This window comes from Chrysoperla carnea, chromosome 2, assembly GCF_905475395.1.
Source record: "Chrysoperla carnea chromosome 2, inChrCarn1.1, whole genome shotgun sequence".
NCBI classification, from domain to species: Eukaryota; Metazoa; Arthropoda; class Insecta; order Neuroptera; family Chrysopidae; genus Chrysoperla; species Chrysoperla carnea.
The window spans coordinates 37,667,928-37,692,423 of NC_058338.1; the positions used below are offsets into that span (position 1 = coordinate 37,667,928).

General features: G+C 29.5%; 3 protein-coding genes across 3 annotated transcripts; 2 read left to right on the top strand and 1 right to left on the bottom strand.

Moving 5' to 3' along the window:
* Nucleotides 1-782: 782 nt before the first annotated feature.
* On the top strand, nucleotides 783-1,926 carry LOC123292671 (chymotrypsin-C-like). The gene is made up of 2 exons (XM_044873383.1): nucleotides 783-1,082; nucleotides 1,318-1,926. The coding sequence occupies exons 1-2, from the start codon at nucleotides 783-785 to the stop codon at nucleotides 1,924-1,926; spliced, it is 909 nt and encodes a 302-aa protein (XP_044729318.1).
* A 730-nt stretch (nucleotides 1,927-2,656) lies between these two features.
* LOC123292194 (LARGE xylosyl- and glucuronyltransferase 2-like) lies at nucleotides 2,657-12,933 on the top strand. The gene is made up of 12 exons (XM_044872757.1): nucleotides 2,657-2,844; nucleotides 5,451-5,666; nucleotides 6,080-6,294; nucleotides 6,582-6,667; nucleotides 6,731-6,980; nucleotides 7,625-7,783; nucleotides 8,284-8,467; nucleotides 8,526-8,650; nucleotides 9,240-9,398; nucleotides 9,933-10,112; nucleotides 10,255-10,487; nucleotides 12,680-12,933. Exons 1-12 carry the CDS (start codon nucleotides 2,793-2,795, stop codon nucleotides 12,786-12,788), a joined length of 1,968 nt encoding a protein of 655 aa, XP_044728692.1. The 5' UTR covers nucleotides 2,657-2,792; the 3' UTR covers nucleotides 12,789-12,933.
* A 4,203-nt stretch (nucleotides 12,934-17,136) lies between these two features.
* Nucleotides 17,137-20,996, bottom strand: LOC123293518 (phenoloxidase-activating factor 2-like). Its single transcript, XM_044874369.1, has 7 exons — nucleotides 20,802-20,996; nucleotides 20,190-20,338; nucleotides 19,621-19,917; nucleotides 18,551-18,837; nucleotides 17,712-17,948; nucleotides 17,414-17,609; nucleotides 17,137-17,356 (listed from the first exon to the last, which is right to left on the bottom strand). Exons 1-7 carry the CDS (start codon nucleotides 20,983-20,985, stop codon nucleotides 17,198-17,200), a joined length of 1,509 nt encoding a protein of 502 aa, XP_044730304.1. The 5' UTR covers nucleotides 20,986-20,996; the 3' UTR covers nucleotides 17,137-17,197.
* Between the last annotated feature and the right edge of the window lie 3,500 nt (nucleotides 20,997-24,496).

Sequence of the window (24,496 nt, forward strand, 5' to 3'; positions counted from 1 at the left end):
CAACTTCTCATAGGCAAATTAGATTCGACCCCGACCATTAAGGATAATTAAAAGGTCAACTTGCTTTCGTTATAGGTAAGAGATAGAAGACCACTAAAAAATTAAACGGTTGTTCCTTATAAAGCATATTAGATTTTATTACGCGTAATTTGTCCAATTTTACTAGGCAATAAATAACCCAAAGTTGAATTAGACAAGGTATGCTCTTGCGCAGGTACCCAGTCACTGCCATATTGATTATTTGTTTACGTCCGAGCTGTCAAGTTAGTCAATGTTTTGTTTAAATAAAAAATTGAAAAAACCTGAGGCGGAAAAAATTCATTAATTATGAATTTATTGTAAGGAACGATTTTTTCATTGCTAAAATCAATAATTGTTCACACAAACGTATTCACGTTTTTTGCAACATTTGAATCAGGAAGCGGGAACAAGCTACGATGGCGTCGACTGAGTACGTGCGCAAACTGAACCAAACGTCTAAACTTCCTCCATCCTCCATCGAACATACCTTGTCTAATTCTACTTTGAAATAATTCCTTCATATAATGACAAACACTAAAGATGACGTACTAACTAATATGGTCTGTATCCAAAAGTAAGTTAGTTATTATCTATCCATGGATACGTCTAACTATTTATTTTCAGTAAGAAATAGACAGATCAATAACCAAAATTTCGGCCATACACAGATAACAAAATTTAACGCGTTTTAATGAAAAATCTTTTTAGATAATTAACAAAATAACATTATAATTTAATCCAATTTAAAAAAGAAATACCTAATGTATGCTTTCCATCGCTTACGTGCGACACATGTATACTTCTATAAATCATGTAATTTCCTTAAAATTGAGCTACTTAAAATATTCCAGACAGCGCCTTTCAGTCGATCTTCACAAAATTGTATTGTCAATGGCATACAATGTTCAAATGAACCATGGGTAGTGGAAATAATTGTTTTACATCGTCAAAAATGGAAACATTTGTGCGGAGGTACTTTGATACACCCTAATTGGGTAGTCACTGCAGCACATAGTTTTTTTCATCCTGGTAAAGAAAATCAACCATTTGCACCCAAAAACGTAATTGTTTTAATGGATTATTTTAAGCAATATTCTACCGGGTTACCCACCGGCAACCTGCACTGCGTTCAGAAGCATTTTTTAAATGTGATCCTGCTAAAAATTTTGATGCGAAAATTATTTATGCTCAATGGCGTATTTTGCCGGGTTTAATATATTTTGTTTCAACATTATATTATAACATATAAAAATTGTTAGTTAAATTTTAGCTTATTAAAAATATTTAATGTTTTAGGCTTATAAAGTTTGCATAGGTTCACCTAAACTGTGTAGCGGTATTCAGTACAATATATCTGCCATTCATCACCCGTCGTTCGAAATCACGTGGGATAGGAAACTTGTGTTAAATGATTTAGCATTGATAAAACTACCTTTAAGTATACCAGACCATTTGGCTTCACCAATTCCCTTGGCAACAAATTCAAAAGAATGTTATGTGAATCGCACAGGCTATATTTTTGGATGGGGAGCAACTACAAAAAATGAACGAGATATAAATGACTTTAGTCCATACTTGCAGAAAGGTTCCGTTACGATTGCTGATAATAGCCAGTGCAGCGATATAACCGCACGATTAGACGATGGGAAAATTTGTATTGATTGTGACCAATCACCATCTGTGGCATGTAATGGAGACAGTGGAGGCCCATTAGTAGTGAAACAAGAAAACGGTCGTTTTGTTTTAATTGGTATTAGCAGTTACGGCGACCGTAACTATGAAAATTGGGATATTTATACACGAATTACAGCACATTTGGAATGGATACATCACATTATAAAATTTCATGACGTAGAACTCTTTATGAATGATCAGAAAAATTTAATTGACACGTCATTAGATTAAAATCCTCAATGTGTCTTGAACCCGCTTATTCCAAGAATGTTACAAAAAGAACATTTAATATTTCCTTTTCAAGAAATCTATATGTTTTTCTTAGCCTTTAAACGAATTATCAAATGTTTCAACAATAGGCTCTATATAATTAACTACATCTGATTTACCTTCTTGGTAAAGAGGTATTTCCTGCACGTCTTCCAGTTTCCAGTAACTACAAGGCAGCGTTATCACTAACAAAATTTTGGCCTAAGATAAAACTTTTGTACATTAGTCAAGGCTAATTTTCCACGACTATTAGTAAATTACTTGAATGTAATATGATAAATAACTTGCATATACGTACATACTGAGTTATAATAATTCTTTGATAAACAAACAATATATGTACATCATTACTTAACACATGTCCTATTGTAAAGTATTTGTTGAAGTACACTTGAAATAATCAAATACAAGTCTACCAATAGAATCTCTTACATTCAACAATAAATTCATTCAGTTAAAATTATTAGCTGCTCTACTACAAAGATGTTTAATTAAATATACAATAAATTATTAAAATTAATTGTATCAATGCCTTAAAATATAAAATTAAAATAAAATACAATATTATTCTTAAAATGTATCATGTTTTAAGTACCACATATTACATTCTATGTTGTAAATTTGTTATATGATTATTATTAATATGATGTTATTATAACATACATAAATAATATTGTGTGAATATGAGTAAATGTGTTTGTCCTTATATATAACATAAAATTACTAGTAATTAATTCAAAATTTTAATTAAACGATTTAGAAGATATTATGGAAGTGCAGTGGTTAGATATGGGTTGATTTACATATGTGCTCTACTTACATTTTATATGGTTTTTTCATTTTTAATTAATAAAAATGTGTTTCCGAATGGTAATAACGGTATGTATGTGTTTGTACTTTTTTTTAAATCCCTTTTTTTGTGAAATAATTATTTTAATAATTAGAATCGTATTTAAATCGTAATTAGTAATTATAGTCCGGAGACTAATTGCTTTTACATTGTAAAGTATGAATAAAAACGAATTTAATTGATATGTCATCGGTTTATTGAAAGAATCGTTAGTTTCTAAAAAATCTAGTCGATAAACTGTGAACGCACAATAAAGATTTACTTCTAACGTGAATCTAACGTTTTCGTTAGATTATAAATCTTTTATCAATCAAATTGTAATTGAGCGCACGCTAAGTGAGCCAAGTGTGATACCAATAATTACGTTGATAAACAACAGTTTATGATAGACTTACGAAATGTGCGTTTGGTTTCTCCTCCGCCCAAATTCCATTCTTTAATTTATGACTAATATATATTTTTAGTCTTAAATTAAAGAATGGAATTTGGGCGGAGGAGAAACCAAACGCACATTTCGTAACATACCAAACCGATGACGACACTTTTTATACCAATTCACTCCATGTGATATTTTTTTCAGTGGCGTGCGTAAAGTCTCCCTAAAAATTTTAGTAAACAAACCAAATTAGTTATTTATAGTAAAAAAGCTTATCAAATGGCATTAAATCATCGTATAAAAATATAAGTTGCGTACCAGACTATGAGAGTTTTTTTCTACATATTGCCAGTTGATAAGAGTACCTATCTATATTTTATTTTTTTACTTTTGAATAAAATGTAATAATAGATAGAGTATTATCAAACCAAAGTGGCACTGCGAAAGAGGTATATATGTATGTGCACTCATATCTACACTCTCCCTTGCTCGGTGCCACTTTGGTTTGATAGAATTATATTAGGCAATATACTAGCTAATTAAAAATACTATCGTTAAAAATATAAAACAATGACCTTGAAGATACAGAATGCAGCAGTAGATTCATAATGTAATAGACATCGTCCAAAGTCAAATTCGTGTAGGTATTATACAATTTCCAAAAACTGAAACAGAAGTTCAAACCTATAGCTCATATTATATTATTGTATAAAGGCCTGCAGAGATGCTCTTACTAGGTTCAAAAACTGAGTCTACACGCTATTAAAAAAAAACTAAGTAAAATTTATATCGATTTAAAGGCATTTTGACATTTTGTGGAACTGTAGAAGTAATTTCAAACTAGACAAAAGTTTTAAATTTTGAGGAAAATTAAATTTAGTATTTGAGAGATTTTTTTTTGATATTTAGAGATTCGAAATACTGATTCCGAACCTGTAAGGATGGGGAAGTGTCTGTTGCGTATTGTACTGGAAAAATATTATTTTATCTTATTACGGCTTTGCTATTACTCTCTTTTTAATGACGACAAGACAGACGGTTTGATATACTCGTTCTAGAATCAACAAATTTCCTTTGACAAATTTTTTTATAGTTCGGGAACAATTACTCGAATAAGTAGAGAGTAGACGTAAAAGTATATATTCTTGAATTACTTGTAAAAGTTATAATACAATATTATTTTAATTCCATAATTTTAATATAGACAACAACGAGGCCACATTTTATTTTTTATCTATAACTACTTTGTTATGAAATTCGTAAAATGTACGGTAAATAAATTTCAATAAAAACACAAATAGTTTGTTGTTTATTTCGATATAAATTACAAACATTTTTTTTTTTTTTTATTATACATATCGCAGTGGGTAAAAAAAGGAAATATTTGATTAAAATCGATAGGATTTGACTGCATTGAAAAAATTGATTTAATATTGGCAAATAATATTTTAATTAAATGTATTTTATTACTATTGTACAACCATGTTAAGAGGCGTTATACAAAAGTAACTTGTATAGTAATAATTCGAAAGAATATATTTCTTCAAAAATCACAAAATTCTTCAAAAATCACTTCCACTTGAGCATATAAATCTGCAAAAGCGGCCTCTGAACCATTCATCATTTTTACGTTAGACTGGAGCTTCGAAAGAGGCCATTCAATCATCAATTTTCTTTAACAATGTAAGGTTCTATAGTTTACGCTAAATTAACACCTAAGAGACATATCGGAATTTAACCCGTTTTCGGAATATCGATCGCACTTTGCAATGTGTAAAAACACTTTGGTTAGAAAATAAATCTCGAGTTGAAAATATAGCTAAAGAGTCTGTCCTCTATCATAACTTTTTTTGGGTGGTTGGCTGTTGTACCCCAGGATAAAAGATCTTTAGCGTATAAGGCAGTGGTAATTGATTGATAATTAGAGGAAAAACAATGTGGCAATGTTCAAAAAAACCGTAAAATCTAATCTTAATATGACAATTTTTAAAAGTTCTTTTGTGTATAAGGCGGTTACAATTGATTGTTAATTAGGGGAAAAAATAGTGGGACACGTTATTAAAAAAAATCGTAAACCAAAAATACTTATAATAATAATTTCCGTTTTTTCAACGGGATAATAAGGATAAAAATAGTAGTTTTTGAGAAAAAATATTTAAAAAAAAAATCGCATTGCAGGAAGTTGTTAAAAAACCATTGGAAACCAATTTTCAGTAGTACCATGAAAAGACATAAAATATTACAAATTTCTTCTTACAGGTGAACGTAATTTAGAACATAAAAATTATAAAGAACATTGTGAAATAATTCACGTTGGATTAGTTTGTGCTGGATACAATTCCAGTCGAATAATAGTGACTTTATTCAAATCAATATTATTTCATCGCCGAAACCCAATACATTTTCATTTGATGGTTGATAGGAAAGCAGATAAAATATTAAAACATTTATTTAATTCTTGGATGTTGCCCGAAGGTAATTATTTTTTATGAAAATAGTCAATGTGATAGTAGTTTTATTAAAACCCAAAAAATTTTGTAAAGAGTAATAAACGCAAAATTAAGACTATAATTTTTCAAAATTAAGACTCACATCTTTGTCACTAGTCTTGGTCTTGCACACTTTTAAGGCCAACACTAATGTGTAAAAGTACGCCCAAAAGAAGACTAACTATGCAAGACGAAAATAACTTCTTATTAACTTATACAGGGTTTTTCAGCATAGCTAGTCTAGCCTAAGGTGTTTTTTTAGGAGGAGTCATATGATAACATAAAACTTTATTTTTAATAATAATATATTTACATTGAAATGTAAAGCCAACAAGGATGCTCAATTAACTAGTAAAAGTTTCTTAAATATTATTAATTTTTCAAACTCATTTCTTTCAGTAAAAGTTACATTTTACCAGGCTGAGAATTATGTTAAGCTAGTTGAATGGATCCCAAATAAACACTATTCAGGTGTATTTGGTTTATTAAAACTTCTATTCCCACAAATATTGTCGAAAAATCTTTCGAAAATTATTACATTGGATACAGATGTTACTATATTAACAGATATTGCACAATTGTGGAAACAATTTGATAATTTTACAGAAGAACAGGTAAGAAACCATTATAATAGCTGTTGCATTCAAATCTCCTATTTCATAAACTTTCCATCTCACTAGTTTCAAAAATTAAAATTTTGTATAAAAAGGATTAAAACTAAAAATTGTTAAACTCAGGAGACGTTGTAAGTAGATGTAATTATTTTTCTATACATTATTCAATTTAAACTTTTTGGTTTAAATCCTATTTAAAAAAAAATCAAAATCTTATTTTTTAAATTATTGAGTTTTGTATTAAGAAAAATCCGGTAAAACATCATTATGTTTTAAACTCTGTCTAGGCAATTGGATTAGTTGAAAATCAAAGCAATTGGTATTATGGTAAATTATGGAATAATTACAAACCATGGCCAGCAATTGGAAGAGGGTAAATTATATTTTCAAAAATGTCCAAATAAATTTTCTCAATAAAATACGTGGTATATTTTAGTTTCAATACTGGTGTAATGCTATTGGATATAAATAAATTGAACAATCATAACTGGACAATGTTATGGCGTTTAACTGCAGCTCAATATTTAGGAACATACGGATCAACTGGATTAGCTGATCAAGATATTTTAAATGCGATAATTACAAACAATCCACAGTTTTTATTTCGTTTGCCATGTTTTTGGAATGTTCAACTCGGGGATAATACTTTGAGTGGTAGTTGTTATCATGATATCATTGATATTAAAGTATGATGTATTCATTTATCGTTTCAAATTTAACTGTAGCAAATCTTTTTGATTACAATAATTTCTAATTTAAATTTTTTATTAGAGTTATTTTGGCATACTTTATTTGGGAACGTGATTTCGGTTGCATTGGTTAAAATAGAATATACTGTTATTTGGATTTTTCTGAGGTGATCTGAAGGTTTCGAAGAATATGCTGAACAGACTTTGGTAAACTTTGGGTATCTATTAAACGTCCCTTGTACGGAACGTTACTAAAGTCTCAGTAACAGAATCATTCAAATAACTATATATTAAATTTAGACAACCCAGGGGATTTTCTATTTATATATATCTAGGTACTTAGTAACTGAAAACATGGATCAATTCATTCGAGGGCTTTTAATTAAAATTTCAGGTGAAAAAAGGCAGTGGGCAATGACACATTTCACTCAATATGGATTAATTTTAGCCATTATTGCAAACTTAGGATAATATTTGAGCATTTAATTTTATTAGGACCTCTGCTGTTTTACATAATTTGAAATGCCAATATTTTACTTCTTTAAGTTCCAAAAAAGCTGCTACAAAATTTGAAATTATGATTATTAGAGACGATGAATTAGCATCATTCGTTCTTAATGATTTCATTTGGCTTAAAACAGATAATTCACTGGAATTCACCAAGAAAATTGGAAGTGGAGAACAAAGATGGTAATGTTTTACGTGTGTTGTATCAAACATTTTTAGAGTATAATGGGAATTTTTTGAGAGCACCAAAATTCTCATGTGATAATTCTACTAAAAATTACATGAATATAGAGGTTAGTAAAATAATATCCTAAAATACCCTCCTTAGTTTTCTCCTAGAGTTTTATATTCTTAAATTATTTTGTGCTGCTTATTTTTTGACTAAAGTTATCTGATATATATTACAAATCGTGAAAGTTTGGATGGATGGATGGATGTTTGTTACTCAATCCCGCCAGAACGCCTAAACAGATCTGGATGAAGTTTTTCACAGAGATAGATTATTGCCTGGGAATAGCACATAGGCTAATTTTTATCCCGAAAAAATGCCCGGTTCCTATGGCATACAGGAACCGTGTTTTTTAAAGGGTTTTGTAAAAGTTCGTGAAATAGATTTTTAACGCATTTTTCTCAAGGACGCTCGATTAATTTACACAGTAACGTTGAAAACTCTCAAAATCTCTTTTAATCACGGGTAACCCCGCGAGGCGCAGCTAGTTGATAATATTTTTAACCAGTAGGTAACATACAACAATGTTTAACTCATTCTTTTAATTTTGCAATATTTTTTTAGCCTGATTCATTTGATGATGAATGCGACATATTAAAAGAAGCACAGAAAAAAGTATGGCGAACTCACCTGTTTATTGTGGATTTCGATTACGAACCATCTCTAAATGGAAATGACGTCACATTAGTTACGCAATTGTCATTTGATCGCATACAAATGATTGAGCAGATTTGTAATCATTGGATTGGTATGGTCATTATATCTATATATTTATTTTTAAACTAATTTAATTACTGTTATTTTAGGTCCTGCTAGTTTTACATTTTATGCAACCGATTCTGAGGTTCAATACATTTTAAACTACATCCAATCAATTGATGTTTTAAAATATCGTAAAAATATTGCATATCATGTAGTTTATAAGGATGGTGTAAGTAAATTTATAGATATCGAACAATATAAAGAAAAAGATGATGGTACTTACATTTTGGCATATTTATCAAAACATCATCCAAAGGGTTAACCTGAACGTTATATTTCCTTCATTTTTTTCTAAAAGACTAGCTGTCCTTCATTACCCCCCCCCCCCCCCCCCCCCGAAATTAAACTGAATTACTCCGAGTGTTCCTTTATTCGTTTGGAATAACGGTCCCACAAACAACTACTATCATATCTTTGACCTGCAAGCTTTACGACTCGAACACAGCTTTTCATTCATGAAGACTTTAATTTAGCAGGAAATATTTCACACTGTTTGAAAATGACTATATTAGACGAAAAATGTCATGTTTTAAATTATTAAAATATTTAAATAAAATAAAAGGGGATTAAGCAAAGAAAATTGGAAGTTTTTTCTTCAAATCCAAAAATATGGGGTTCCAAGAAGTAAAGCTCTCTACAATTATTTAGCAGGAAACGTTCATAAAAGTTATTTTAAACTATTTTCCATACAATGTTTCATTTTGAACTTCATCCAAAATTAAACAACACTGATTCTTTTGAATTTTATAAATTTTTAGGATGTGTATCCAGTAAATTATTTACGAAATGTTGGACTACAAAATGTGAACACGCCATTTGTTTTTTTAACCGATATTGATTTTCTACCAATGAATGGATTGTACTTGTCGTTGAAAAGATACATTTTAAAATGGTTCACATCATATAAAGATAAAAAGGTAAAAGTTACTAATTCTTTAAAGAGTAAGCGGTACACTAGAGACAGATTAATTTTGATTGCTCTGTATGCACTGACAGAGCCATGAGATGCTACAAAAAGGCTCCGCTAGAATGTTGAGTTTAACAAGTTTGTTTAAACATGCGCTTAAGTTGTTTTAAAATTGCATCCGAAATAAGAAAAAATTTTACACTTGTACAAACGTTAACAATTTAGGAGAGTAAGAGATTATAACCTGAAAATTTCCCATGCTAGTTTTGTGAGGTTTACGCTATTGACCGAAACATTGATGGTTTATTCTCTTCTATCATCTGGGCTATTGAGATCCAACGAAAATTATTCGTTCAAAGATATCGCAAGCTCAGTAAATAATGGAAATTTCAAACACTTTAGGATAAAGAATGGATTAATTTATTAAAAGAAATTTCTATGAGCTCGCGACTTAATATAATTCGATTCTGATAGTGCTAGGGTACCGTATTCTTTTTAATTAGATATTAAAAATGGGTGCAAACAATTTTGTGTATTCTTATAGGCTTTAGTAATTCCAGCATTTGAAACACAACGATATCGATTTTCGTATCCACAAACTAAAGATCAGTTACTAAATATGCTCAATCAATCAATGTTATTTACATTTCGATATCATGTATGGACCAAGGGTCACGAATCTACAAACTATAAGAAGTGGAAAACAGCAACTCTTCCTTACAAGGTAACAACTACTTATTCTTTCTTCACTAAAAAAAAGTGAACATTTCTTAGCTTTATTGATTTGAAACTCATAGGATTTATGATGTTTTAAAATTAAATAAATTGATCATTGACCTAATCTTATTAACTTTTTTACGCAATAGATCCAATGGCAACCAGATTTTGAGCCATATGTTGTGATACCAAATAACAGGGATATAGTACCATTGTATGATACTCGATTTGTTGGTTTCGGATGGAATAAAGTATCCCATATCATGGAGTTAAATGCATTACAATACGAGTTTATAGTATTGCCTGATTGTTACACGATACATTTACCTCATGCACCTAGTTACGATATTGTAAAATTTCGCCACTCAACTACGTATCGACGGTAAGTATTATTTATTAATTAAGAACCACGTTATTTTGACCTCTATTTCGAGATGGCAAGAGGATAGAAAATTTATTTTATACTTTTATCGGACAAGGACTCGTATTTCAGTCGCTCTTCTAATAAATCAAGGTTAAGTGCTGAAAAAAATAGTTTTTTGGAAAATATCTTTTTTCACTCAGTTAACGCTAATTGAGCTAATTAGGTGATAAAACTAATACCAAAATTTAGTTTGTACCTTCCATATTTCGTACAAATTTTGGACTAAATTAAATATACTCCTGATTGATTACATAAATATAGAGTATAAAAGATAGCAATTGAATAAATATTGATATTTAATAAAAATGCGTATAGTTCAATTCAATTCCAGTATACAAAGGAAAATTTAACAACTCTCAATTCTTCTTTACAAATATTTTAAAATCACACACTTATCTTTAAATTGCGTTACTTTTTATTGAAATTTTATATTATAAAAAGTGGTTGTATAATCATCCCTAACTACTTCATAATGCTAACGTTGTTATTATATCATTATTATACATTTTTTCTTTCAATTACAGATAATGTCTTTATACTTTTAAGTTTAGGATTCTGTAGCCAATATTACATTGTTAAAATCTCAGGTTAAAATAAATTATAAAATCGCAAATAGTGCAATAAATATCACTGTGTAACTACTTCGAAACTTTTCTTTTTTAACACGCTTTTATTAGCTTTACTTTTAACTTCAAACAATGTAATAAAATCGTAGTAGTCAATTTTACAAAGAGTACATTATCTCTAACTCTACATTAAGCGAATACTTTTCAAATTGATATTAAAACGATAGTTCAGAGAAGTATGGAAAATAAAAAGGCGGGGGTTATTATTAGAAAGATCAAAACCTAGCAATATAGTTCGTGAAATTGTACCTAACCGTTAAATTTGAAACAAAATTTAATGAATACTACAGTATCATTTGCGTTTTTATAGGATTGCCACTTGATCAGTTATTAAATATTGTCAGACCCTTCGCAGATTACTTACCCATCATCATCCAACTTCAATCAATAATCATGCGATAACTTTTTTTCTAAGTGTCATTTTGTGTATGTATGTAGTGTTACGCTTTATTCGAGTAGAAAAAAAATATTGCAAAACCCGATGTTTTTACAATTATTCTAGCAAAATTATAAAAAAAGTGTCAATGCTCTTTAAAAAAAAGCCTAAAGCTGGGAATACACGTAACGCTATACCTGAACCTTAAACTTGCACAAGTATACGTGACAGGTATACCTGGACAGGCTAGAGCTCACAAACGCTACGGTAAACCGGAAGATATCTACTCAATCGAGAAAAAATAAAAAAACGACATTGCCTCTGCTAATAGCTAGTTGTCTGGCAATTCAAATTTTGATTCCTTTCCGGTCGCCGGCACAGGTCGCTACGCCTGCACAGGTTGCCCTGCAGTGGCTGACACACATTATCCAAATTATCTATACATGTGACCGGATCCGGTAAGCCCGCCCGGTATACCGTTATGTGTATGGCTAGCCTAAGGATACAATTTTGCAGTCGAAAATGTCGAATTTGATTTACTCATTTTTATTTTTATTTTCTGTAATCAATTTTTTTAAACGAACGCCTATTACACAGAAAACCAGTTCAGAACTCTACAAGAAGGATTCCAACCTATACCCTTTTCTTGCAGGCCCAGCGTCGTTCTAACTGAGTTATCGAAGCCCCACGATAACTAAAATGTAAAATTTATATATATCTTTTTTTCAAATGATGAATACTTATTAACTGTTTTTATTGTTTATTTTTCTGTACTCGAAATATTTTGGATTCTAGAAAGCTTGTACGAGTATTTTAAAAATAATTAAATCAATACAAAAAAAAAAATGGTCTCGGCAAATTAATTATCATAGAATTTTAATAAGTAACGTAGTCGTCTTATTATAAGTTCCACCCCGAATTATCGTTTTTACAATAGATGGATTATCGTACGAGCACAATATTATAGATATTTCCTTATCCTTAACTAACTCCACCCAACTTTACCTTTAGGTCCATGTGAATTTAGCGTTATTACAATAAGCAGTTTCGATAAAATAGCTGCAACATGTAATAATATATATTATGTATATGTGCTCTTTTTCCCACATTTAAATATCATATTTATATCCATATATTTATTATTATAGATGTTTGAAAGTATTCAAAGATGAATTCATAAGGGAATTGAAAAGAAAATATTCAAATACAGAAGAAGCAACAGCATCAACAGTGGTACCAGCAACAACAATGAATTGACGAAAAAAATACCTAACATAAAAATGAATCTTTATATATTATATAATACGTTTCTCAAAAAGAACTTTGCCAGTTCTTTTTACTTCTATGATGCAAAACCTGAATGTATACACAGTATAGTTATATAAATTTTCTTTTATACATATTTCAATATTTTAATTTTTTTTCTTCGGAAAATAAACCCTATCCACAAAAAATAATCCAATACTTTTAGGTTAAGAACAGATAAAATTCCCTAACAAATACTGGTGAACCCGATTTTGGTATATATCTTTCTTTAGCTATTATAAAAAAGGTGCAGAAAGTTTAACCCAGAATACGGTTTGTGTCGTGAACTATAATCAAGTCACTGTGTTGAACTATTTGCTATGATTAAAGTTATGTTGCAGCCTACTTTATTGACATTCCGAATGTGGAAGAAGTTTTAGAAGGTTTAATACGAGTTTTGCTGGTCCGGGTTTGAGGCCCCCGTGCACGATACCGTCTAGCCTTTGGTAACTATACCACTGATAAGGCTATGTCTTATGGTAGTAACATTATGTAAATAATTTCTATATACTACTACTACTGCAAAAAATCGTATCCTAAAATGGACTTTTTTATTGAACTATTTCTTGCTGGGTGACATTAAAATAACAGTTTTTAGGAAGCATCATAAAATTCTTCCTCAAACTATCTAAGAAAAATATTTATTAAAAGGGTACTTTTTTCTTTGATGTATTCTAGAATTAAATAATATTTAAGTATTTAGGTTGTATATTTTCGAGTGATAAACGTTTAGAAAATTTTCTTTTATAAATATGTATGTATAAACAGAAGTCGGTCACATCTAATCAGTAATCCTAAAATAACTGCATTAATACACGTTTTTGTAGATAATTTGTGCTTCGTAAATATTTAGATTTTATAGTGAATTTAATGTATGTTTTTTATACATTAGGTAAACTGTAATTTTAAGATTAAAAGTTTTTTCGTAACCTTTCTAAGTTATTTATTTTTAAGAATTGTGTTAAAGTGCCAAAGAATATATTAATCCTCCGTATTATAAGAAACTAGGTTACAATTGCAATAAATATCGAGCAATAGGTAGGTAAGGAAATAATGGAGTTCAAAATTAAGCTCACTCTATTACACAAGGGATCAAAGTGGTATTTTTCCCATTTTGAGTAAAACAAAGTTTAAGTAACTTTTATTGATAAAAATTTAAAAAACGTATTTTTTACAGGACAAGCTATTATTGTACTAAAAAATAGAATAAATACTAAAAAATAGAATAATTTTGCAGGAGTTTATAAAATAGAAACTTTTTACTCATACATAACTACTCGAAAATGCTTGAGTGTTGAGGGCGAAAAATCGATCTAGTTAGGTTTCATTTTTAGAAAACTTCGTTTTATCCATGTTTTCAGGGAAAACTGAAATATTGACTGCAAAATGTGACTCTTCCTGGCATCTATTGGCGACGAAATATTTTAAATGGTTCTTATATTAGTGATAAAATTTGTGCCTAAAAAAATACCGAATTAAGCTCGGTCATCCAGGTTCTCTGTATATTATATAAGGTAGCAGTCTGGAAATTTGCACGTTCTTTTACATCTTTATCAATGATTTTGCTTTTTTTGGTATGTTTTTAATATCTAAAGGATGCAAAATTAAAACTTTTGAATTAATGTTACAACGTTTCAATATTTTCATATAATTATGATGGTTTGAAGTATAGACGCCTTAAAAAGATCACTAGCGCCTGTGATTTCGCATTTCCAGATCATCTGAAATAAATAAATCGGATGGATTATTATTAAGGGATGGAAAAAAAGAAATACTTATCCCAACTGACGAGAAAATCTTTAAGGTTTCAAGAACAATTTTTTAATTTTAAAACTCGTTACTTTCATAACTCATCTATGCGTGGGGCTTATAATATACCTTCAATTTCTTGCTAGGCATCATTCTCAGCAACATTTTCTAATTAAAAAAATGGATTTTTCCAAACCAAGTAACCACAAATATGTATAATTGAATTTTATGTGAAAGAATTGAAAATAAAAATAAAATTTGCTAATAGTTTTTTATTCAACAACTCAATTTTAGTCATTAACCACGATTCAATTCCCGCAACATAGTAATCTAGAATTTTATTCAACAATACTACGTGTGCATTTTTTATATATTCGAATACATTCATTAATAAAAATTTTAAAAAAGGAACTAAACGTACCTGTAAGCTTAGACAAACACATACCTACCTACATCGGTATATAAAAAAATAAATCAATTTAATAAATAAATCAACTGATTTACTAGTTGTAGGCAACTAGATGTACACATATACATAATATGTAAAGGAAATTACACTAAAATATAATATGTATACGTTTTGTGCAGTAGTCAAGTAATAAAGAAGAAAAACTCATAAAACAACAAATCATTGCAATGTTTGTAGTTGTATTATGCTATTACACAATTTATTGCACACTAAACTTTTGCACTTACTGCAATAAATTATTTATGTTGCTGTTAGTTTAGTATCTTTCTATACACTATGGCTACTAATAGTACTACAGTTAGTAACGCCAAGCTGTAATATTAACAATGACAGGCCATACACGAATTTTTACTTAAAAATAAATAGTTGATATATGTCGTTTGACATAATCACAAAAATTAATATAATTGCAGCTAATAATTCATAATTACTGGCTGCAAATGAAAGCTAGGAACTAAAAATAAATGAACAACCAAGCTTTTTCTTTACGTATTACTTTTTAAAATCTAAATATATCTTACAAGTAGTCTTTAAATTGTGATCGATTCAGTTCCCAGATAGATTAGTAAAGAAAATAACTTGAATCTTACAGAGGTAAAACTTAAAAAAAAGTCCTTTATCGAAAGTACACAAGTATTTTGATTTTGTAACTCATAACAAGAATATTAATCAATAATATATGATCGTACCAATTAAATTGCACTAGCGCTTATCTACTAGACTACAACGTAGGTTCGGGTACAGAATGGTGTACGCAAATTTGACGCATTATAAAACATTATTTCTTTTAAGATATCCCCTGAAAAAATCGGAGAGAAAAGTTTCGGATCCAAGATCTGAGATCAAGTTAATAAAAATAGCAAAAATATATTGTAAATTTAACAAAATTTATTAAAAATTTATTAAGAACGTTTATTACAGTTAGAGGGGTAAACGCTATGAGAGGAAAGAAGGCAAGATATTAAAAATCTGACAACATCGTACCCTTATTCCTTGTATATGTATCTCTGCATCACAAAATCTGCACAAAGGAAATGTAAAAAAGGTGCCATACTTTTTTCTCTAGAATGTATTTGGTGAATACATGATATATACATGTCATAACTATTTTTAATAAACCTTAGAAATTTTCAACCTTAAAAACCTTAGAATTCTTACTGAATTAATAAAAATAATAATCAACTAGTGTAGATTTTGTGACGCAGGGTACACAAATGCGCGGTATGCATGATTATGAAACTATGCTAGTTTTCAAGAATATGTGTCTGTTTCTAGTTTGTTTTTCTTATAGAAATAATTAGTATTGGAGAAATATTTTCTTATAGAAATAATTAGTACGGAGTATTTTGAAACCCTAGTTACATATCATTTTGGTTAGAATGAAAATTAGAACAATTTGTAAAGTTTATTTTTTTGAAGCAAAATTTAAAGAAATCCATCCAGAGTATGTGATAGCAAAAAGTAATAAATCTTGAACAAATTTGTATAGTTTCCTTATGTTCCAATAAACATTTTTACAAAGCTTCAATAATTTTTTTAACGAATTTCTCTATATAATGAACGTCCTAAATAAATGTTCCAAAGATTAAATTTTTGCTTTCCATTCCAGATAAATTTGGCAAATAAAAGCTGTGTGCCGTTCACACAAGATTTTTTATAATAATCTCTAATTTTGCACATCGTTGTTTTTAATGTTATTAAGTGATATTGAAAATGTGTATATGGTCGACTATTAACAACGTCCAATATAAAAGCTGTTAAAATGCCAATTTGTCGCTAATAAATATCAATAGGAAAGAGAACATTGTAGTAACGGAATTGGATATATAGTAATTTATTATTTGTAATCAATTTGTTATAATTTTAATTTCTCAGAAGTTTTATACATCAATTTTAAGTAAGGAAGTAACCACATGCAAACAAAATATTTTCGATCACTAAATCAAACTTGATGGTTACAGGAAATAGTGATTAAAAGTAATTCGAGGTAAAAAGAAGCTTTTTTTATATCTTAATAGAATCATTTATTTATCAAACATTTTGAAGAATTATTATTTAAAAAAAAATTAAATATCTCGTATATTATTCAAGTAAATGCTTTAACAAATTTTTTAACAAATCACAACCATTTATCTAAATCTAATTATCTAATTTGAGAGTTTATCCAAGGTAATAAGGCTGATACATTCGTATAAACTCCTGGAATATCCGGCTCACCACATCGAATACCCCATGATACTAAGCCCACCACAGTCCACTGATGATTCGTACTTTCACATACTAACGGTGCTCCCCCATCGCCCTAATATTACAAATTACAATAAATTTAATTGATAATTACTGCAAATATATTACTTACCAGGCATGCATCCATCATTGGTCGCCCACCTGCACATAAAAAGCTCATATATAATTGAAAATTGTTTCCTAATTCGGTTCGCCGTAACAAATTTTCACACATTGCTGGATCTACAACTGGAACTTGCACCTCACGTAGTATTGGTTGAAAATTGCCTGCCATTAGCGAATCAAAACCCCAACCAGCTACCCAACATCTGCAACATAATTTTGACATCAGTTCCATTAATCATAATTTACGTACTCAACATCTTTATCGTGTAGTTTTCAGTTTTTATTCAACATTGCATAGTACTTACTCTTGATTAACGAAAGAGGTTGACGGTGATGGTAGACAAGCTGTATTGATTGCAGGATTAGTTCCTAATTGTACATCCGGTGTTATTTCAACTATTGCTAGATCATTATGTAAATCAAATGGATTGTAATTTGGATGTGCTACTACGTCCACAATTTGATATTCTTCAGGTTTTATAGGTTCAACTGTCCCAATGGCGTCCCAATCTCCAAGTCGAACTTTCAATTCAGAATCAGCACTGGAACAATGCATAAGAAACAATAAAAAAACACTGTTTATAATCGGCGGTTTACCAAAGTATTTAATACCACCATCGTGTTCAGAGTGATTTTTACTATAAGAATCGTCAATCAGCCATGTTGTTCAAGAATTAGTCGAAAAAGAATTTTCACTACCTACTTAATCCCAAGAAATTGGAAAGTAGGATTGGTTTGTGATAGTATGCCGACATTATATTCATTTTATTACTATACTTTCTGACCTGCCTATACTTATAAACGTATAAACAAAGTCATTGAACCTGTTCAAAATAACAAAAAGCGCTGACTTTTCGACAGCGTGCCAATTTTGCATACACAAACCATATTGTCCACCACAATTGATATCAATCTTTTTTTTAATAAAAAATCAAATTGGCTGATATAATGAAATTCAAGATGGCGACTACTGCTTTTGTGCTTCGTAGGAGAAAATTATAGGAAGTCTTTCGAAGCATTCCCTACATTTGATTAAAACTTTTTACTAATTTTAAATACAATTTTTCTCAGCGAAACTTAGTAACTTTTCTTGGACGATATTACAGTGTTATAAGTGATTCATAATTTGGTTTGATTAACTTACTTTTCGGATAAAATATACTCATTCACCCTATGAGCAACAGTCAAAACATGACGATTACTGATTAAAACACCAGTAGAAACAAAATCGTTGTCCATAGTTAATATTGCTGCAACCCAAGGGTAATCACCATATCGAGCTTGTCCAGGCTCAACCATAATGTTAGATGGAATAGTTGCGCGTATACCACATCCTGTTATATTCACTAATTGCATCTCTGTACCTGCTGGAGTAATTACATTTGCTGCTCTGTTTCCTGGACAACAATATATTGATCCGTTGGGACAATTCTAAAAGAAATGTATTCGTTTATTGATTAAAAATTCAGTCTAATAATATGGTCCTAAATCAGGAGCCCGATGTATAGCATTCTTTCGCACATACAAGTATGTAAAAAATAGAATATTATCGTTGCCCGTAGTTATTTTGGTATTTTGGAAAGAAGACTGGGGGAATATGTCACGGAAAAGAAATTTATGCAAAAAGTTTGGTACCAAAGTGCATATACTACTAAAACTCAACGATCGTAAGTTTTTTGTGACTGTAATTATATTTCATCTGCAAATCATTCCATTAAAATGACTTTTATTTTGGAAATATCCATTGCTAAGTGTGTCTTAATGTTTCCCAGAACATTACCTCCCAGAAAGTTTCGCAGAAAGTCACCGTCGTTTTAATACAAGAAGAGATAGAATACGACGAAGACAAGAATACATTGTTCCTTTTGGACATTACATTACTGTTGCAGTTTTGTTATTGAGAGTTAAAAAAATATTTTGTTCATAACAATTTATTTAATTCAAAGAAATACGTGATTCACTAATTGCACTCGTTTGAATGTTGCATTAGAAAGAACAAAATTGATCCAAATAGATAGAATTTCCAACAAAAAATTCCTTAGTTTTTTCTTTAAGAATATGAAATTAAAATGTTTTTAATTCATAGTAGAGAATTATTATATTTTAAAATATCTTCCTGAATTTTGGAAACTACATTTACGAAATAATTAACAAAAATTTAATCTGTTTTATAGAATTCCCTGTTTGCATGTTACTGTATTCAATTTAACTTACAGGCGTCACAATCCTCAGGTCAATAACACCACTTCCATCAGTTATAGATGCACATGATGTTACATTGTAGCAACCACAGCCAGCTGTGTTGTTCTGATTTGTTGGTGGAGCAGTTGTAACATTAGTTGGAGGTGCGGTTGTTGGAGGAGCAGTTGTTACATTAGTTGGAGGAGCTGTTGTTACATTACGTGGAGGTGCTGTTGTTGGAGGAGCAGTTGTTACATTAGTTGGTGGAGCTGTTGTTGGAGTAGTTGTATTTTGAGGACAACAATACAACATTCCATATGGGCATGGAGTCTACATGAAACAAAAAACAATATCCACTTACAAGAAGAGTTTAAAACGTAACATTGTAAATCTGTTGACATTTTTAAAACTTTTGTCATTTATTTGTTTTTTATTGTTCGGGAAAATGGGTAATGAAAACGGACCTCCTTTTCTCTGCAATCAAAATCAGATCTCTGTATATATGCTTGTTAGAAGAGATCGCATTGACAGTTGATTGATAAAAAAATTAACGAAACTATAATAGCAAATTAAGAAATAATTAGTCAAGTAAAATTACATACCGTTCGTGTAGCAGGAACTGCTCGATTTCCTGATGCGTCTCTTACATTAGAACATGTCGATACGGCATAACATGCACATCCTGCGAGAGTTAAGGCACGAGCTGTTGTTGTTGTTGGGGGAGGTATTGTGGTAGCTGTAGACCCAGACACTAAGAAAAGCTAATTACATTAAAGTTGCAAAATATATTTTATTTTATTCTCTGTTGAAATTTAGGTACTTTGGACATCCGAGGTACAAACCTGAAGCTACTTAAAGTAATTTAAAATGGATTTTGATAAAAGAAATTTTTCTTTTTCATAATTTGTTCAGTGGTTTCTGAAATTTATTTATCACGTCATAGAGTCCGAAAAACGGATTTCTTTTTAGATAAAATTTTTCGCAAACCTGCTGCAATGCTGTTGCAAGTAGGAGGTCCGATTCTAATTCAAGTAATTAAAATCGAGAAAATTTAACATGCTGATTTGTGAATCAGTTTGCTCTTCTTATCCGTTCGTTTTGAGACGCTCTATATTCTCCTTTCATTAAAGTAGAAAACATGAAGCGAGTAAATCAAAACTTAATTACCTAATCAAAATTAATACCTACTAATTTGTAAATAATAAACAACATACCTGTTTGAGATAATATGTTGATTTTTTGTAAAATACTGTTTAGTATATCATCTTTTCCACTTAAAAACTTTGGAACTAATACCTCCACTTCATTCCTAACAATTAAATCATTACGATACTGTCGTGATTGTAAAAATAAATTCACAAAAATAATGACACAAATGGGCAAAAATTTTAAATTCATTATTAAATCATCTAAGCCAACAATCCTATTACCATTTATATCAGAATAAAAATTCGTCCATGTATTTATAGAAAAACGAATTTATATTTAAGAAATAGTTACAAAAATAATGCATTTATTGATTTTTGAATATTATCAAAATTGTTTTTATTTAAATTCAAATTAAATGGTTTATTATTATTAAAACTTTATTGCGTAGATGATTAAATTTTAAATGAATATATTTAATATTTATCATGGATATTTATCGAATCTTATGGTTTACTAAATCTAAAATGATATAATTTTGAATAGGCAAAGTGTTAAATCCTTCATTTAGGAAAAAAAAACATAAACATAAACAATTAATTAATTTATGTATGAATTAAGTAATTCAGGTACCATGAACATAAACATAAACAGTTAATTAATTTATTTATGAATTATATATTTCAGGTACCATGAAGGTTGTGCATCATTTTTAATTTTTAATAAATTGATTGTGAAAAATAAAAACTAATATTTTTGTTAATAAATCAGACGTTCTCAAAAACAGCAAATATTTTATAGAAGTGATTTCTTTGCTAAAGAATCGAAGAATAGAATTTATGGAAATAAAATAACATAAAAAATAACGAACTGAAGGTAACGTAATGTATAAAAAATAAATGTTCTGTATTAATTATTTTGCTATAAATGTTTCAAATTAGCAAATAAATATTGTAAGTATGATTACTGGTTGATTTTGATAACAGATAATGTGGTTTATTAGTACATTATGCATAATTTAATTTAAAATTGAAGAGGCCTCAACGTACCCACCTTCATGTTCCAAACATGTATAGTTATTATTTTACAAAATTGATTAAATACACTCCTAAATATCTTGGGAGTGATTTCTGGAACCTTTCCCCCTATTATCTGTTCAAAATGGGCTACATTTCTAAACGAATATTAACATTTTTATTGAACTTTCTCAACTTGAAGACACCCTGTATATTCGATGTCAAAAGTGAATATCTGAATTTTAATATTTTTGAAAGCAGAACTTTTTATCAAGAATACATTTTCTCGTAAACCTTATAATAAAAAGTTTTCCATATGTAGGCAACTTAGCTAGGCAGCCTGTATAATGAGGTGAAAGTATGACTTTAGTTATGGAGCTCTGTGTCTCTAGAGTTTTTTTTGAAATAGGCTTACGTTTTTCACGATTTCTTAATACGGAGGAATGTATTTTAGCTACGCGCAGTAAGCATCGTATTAATGATACTTTCTAACTTTAAAGATAATCTCGATCAAGTGAAAACAATACTTGGTAATTCAATTTGTGTGTCATATTGCTGCCAATGATTAAAATTACAAATTTTGAGAATTAAACCATAAAAGAAAATGTGCTCTGTTTTTATATGGTGAAATTTTGTATTTTAGAAAAATACATACCAAAATTGGTTAATAATAACTACTTTTATCATGGTGAATAAATTGTAGATTGTAGAAATAGTGATTCCTAAATTTTTGTTTCATTATTTGGCGATGGATCGTATATCAAAACACGATAAGAAATATAATAAGTATATATTTCAATTAAAAAATATGATGAAATGTTAATATACCTACAGTCAACTTCTAGTTTAATTTAAAATTTTTAGATTAAGTAAACTTATCGAAATTCTTTTTAATTAATTACAAATTCTCTCATAGATTTCTTATAGTCTACAGTATACAGAGGGGGGTATGACTTCTTGACTAACACTATCACGAAACTTCGTGAGTGGCTTCATTTCAGTGTAACCTACAACATTTTTATTTACGAAAACTTTGGAAATTCGGGCGTTAGCATAATAAAACATATAGTCGTTAAACTGACGTAGATCTGAGCAAAGGGCTCAGAAAATATGTAGGCCAGTATGTACATTTTTGTTTAATTATATTTATTAAACAATTGTGTAAAAATTGGCCGGTTGTTCGAAAATATTCATACCCCCGTTTTTCCGAAATGTTTGGGGCGGAGGTCACACCAAACGGCGCAATATTTTTGTAGGGTACTATTATTCTCTCTTATTATATTTATAAAAAAAATAAATGTACATACTGGCCGGAATTTTTTTTTTGTGAGGATCAACATTTTTATTTAAAGTGTTAACCTATCTCTTTCGGTTTAGAATCTATTATTTATAACTATTAAAGCAGTCCAAAGAAGTAGGTCCAATCTGTTGGCAGAACTTGATGTCCCACACCAAATTCTAAAATTTCGTTTAAGTTATTTTTTGATAAGTTAACTAAAAAAAAGTTATTAGCTTTTATAGATTCAAATGGCATATCACTCTGTATATTTATTTTGATTCAAATAATTACATTAAACTAGTTTTATTCTAATTGGTTTTCAATTTTGTAATATTTGTTAAAACATTTTTTAATGCACTAGTTTGTAATTTGTTTACACAAAATACACTCATTATCTAGTTATTATTTAATGGGTGACCCTTTGAAATATTATCTAACCTTGTTATACTAATTCTATCTAAAATTAACATTGCACTTCAGTGCAAATGAATTAATTAGCTTTTATAACGGGGCTATGCTTTATAAAAATTACATTTTATACACGGTGGACAAGTTTAGAAGATAGTGGGAACATACTTGTAGGGTATCTAAAATACAAACAGAAGAATTCAAACATAAAATGTTAGATACTTTCGTCACAGGAACATGTATCTAACTGAAGTGTTCTCCTACCTGTTATCAGTACGAAGCTCAAGGTGACATTTGACATTTAAACGACCCTATTGGTCCATGTTAAATTTAAGATGTTTCAATGGTTTCTCAAAGCTCAAAATTGTTTGTTCTAAAAATTATTCTGTATTTCATTTACACTACAGAGAAGTGTGCTGTCCTATCTTATATTAACTAAACATTCTAACTAATAATTTCGATTTGTAACTCTATGGACCTATTTGAATCACTGACATAGAGCAGAAATGAGTGTCTTAGGTAGAGAACCCGGGTTCTAGTCCGCACTTCTGTATAATGTTTTCGATTATTTCTATTTGTTCAAATGAAATTCCTTAATGTGAGTTTTACATTGAAGTGTACAGTCTCACCCTCATATTTTAATGGAGTATTTAGGTTTATATAGATTTAAAATGAACAAAAAAATTTTAATAATTGTAAAAAATTAGGTTCATAATAAAAAATACATATTTTCAAAAACTGCAATTGTTTGACAACATAGAAAAAAATTCAACAGTATTTGTTAAATACCTAATTTAATCCACAAGGTAGAGTATGCCCAGTTCGCTATACCTTAATTTAAAACACTAGCTGTCTACATTTAAAATATCACAAGTATGCTTTTATTTCAAGTGCTGGAACTGAAAGACATAAGGAATTCGAAAATTAGAAAAAGCTGTAAAATAACAACAAAGGCGAAAGTGATGAAACTGTTTTGGGTAGAATAACCTAATACAGTTTACCACCACGCTTTTTTACGACAGAATGACTTTTTTCCATATCACTCTATTTTTTATTTTTT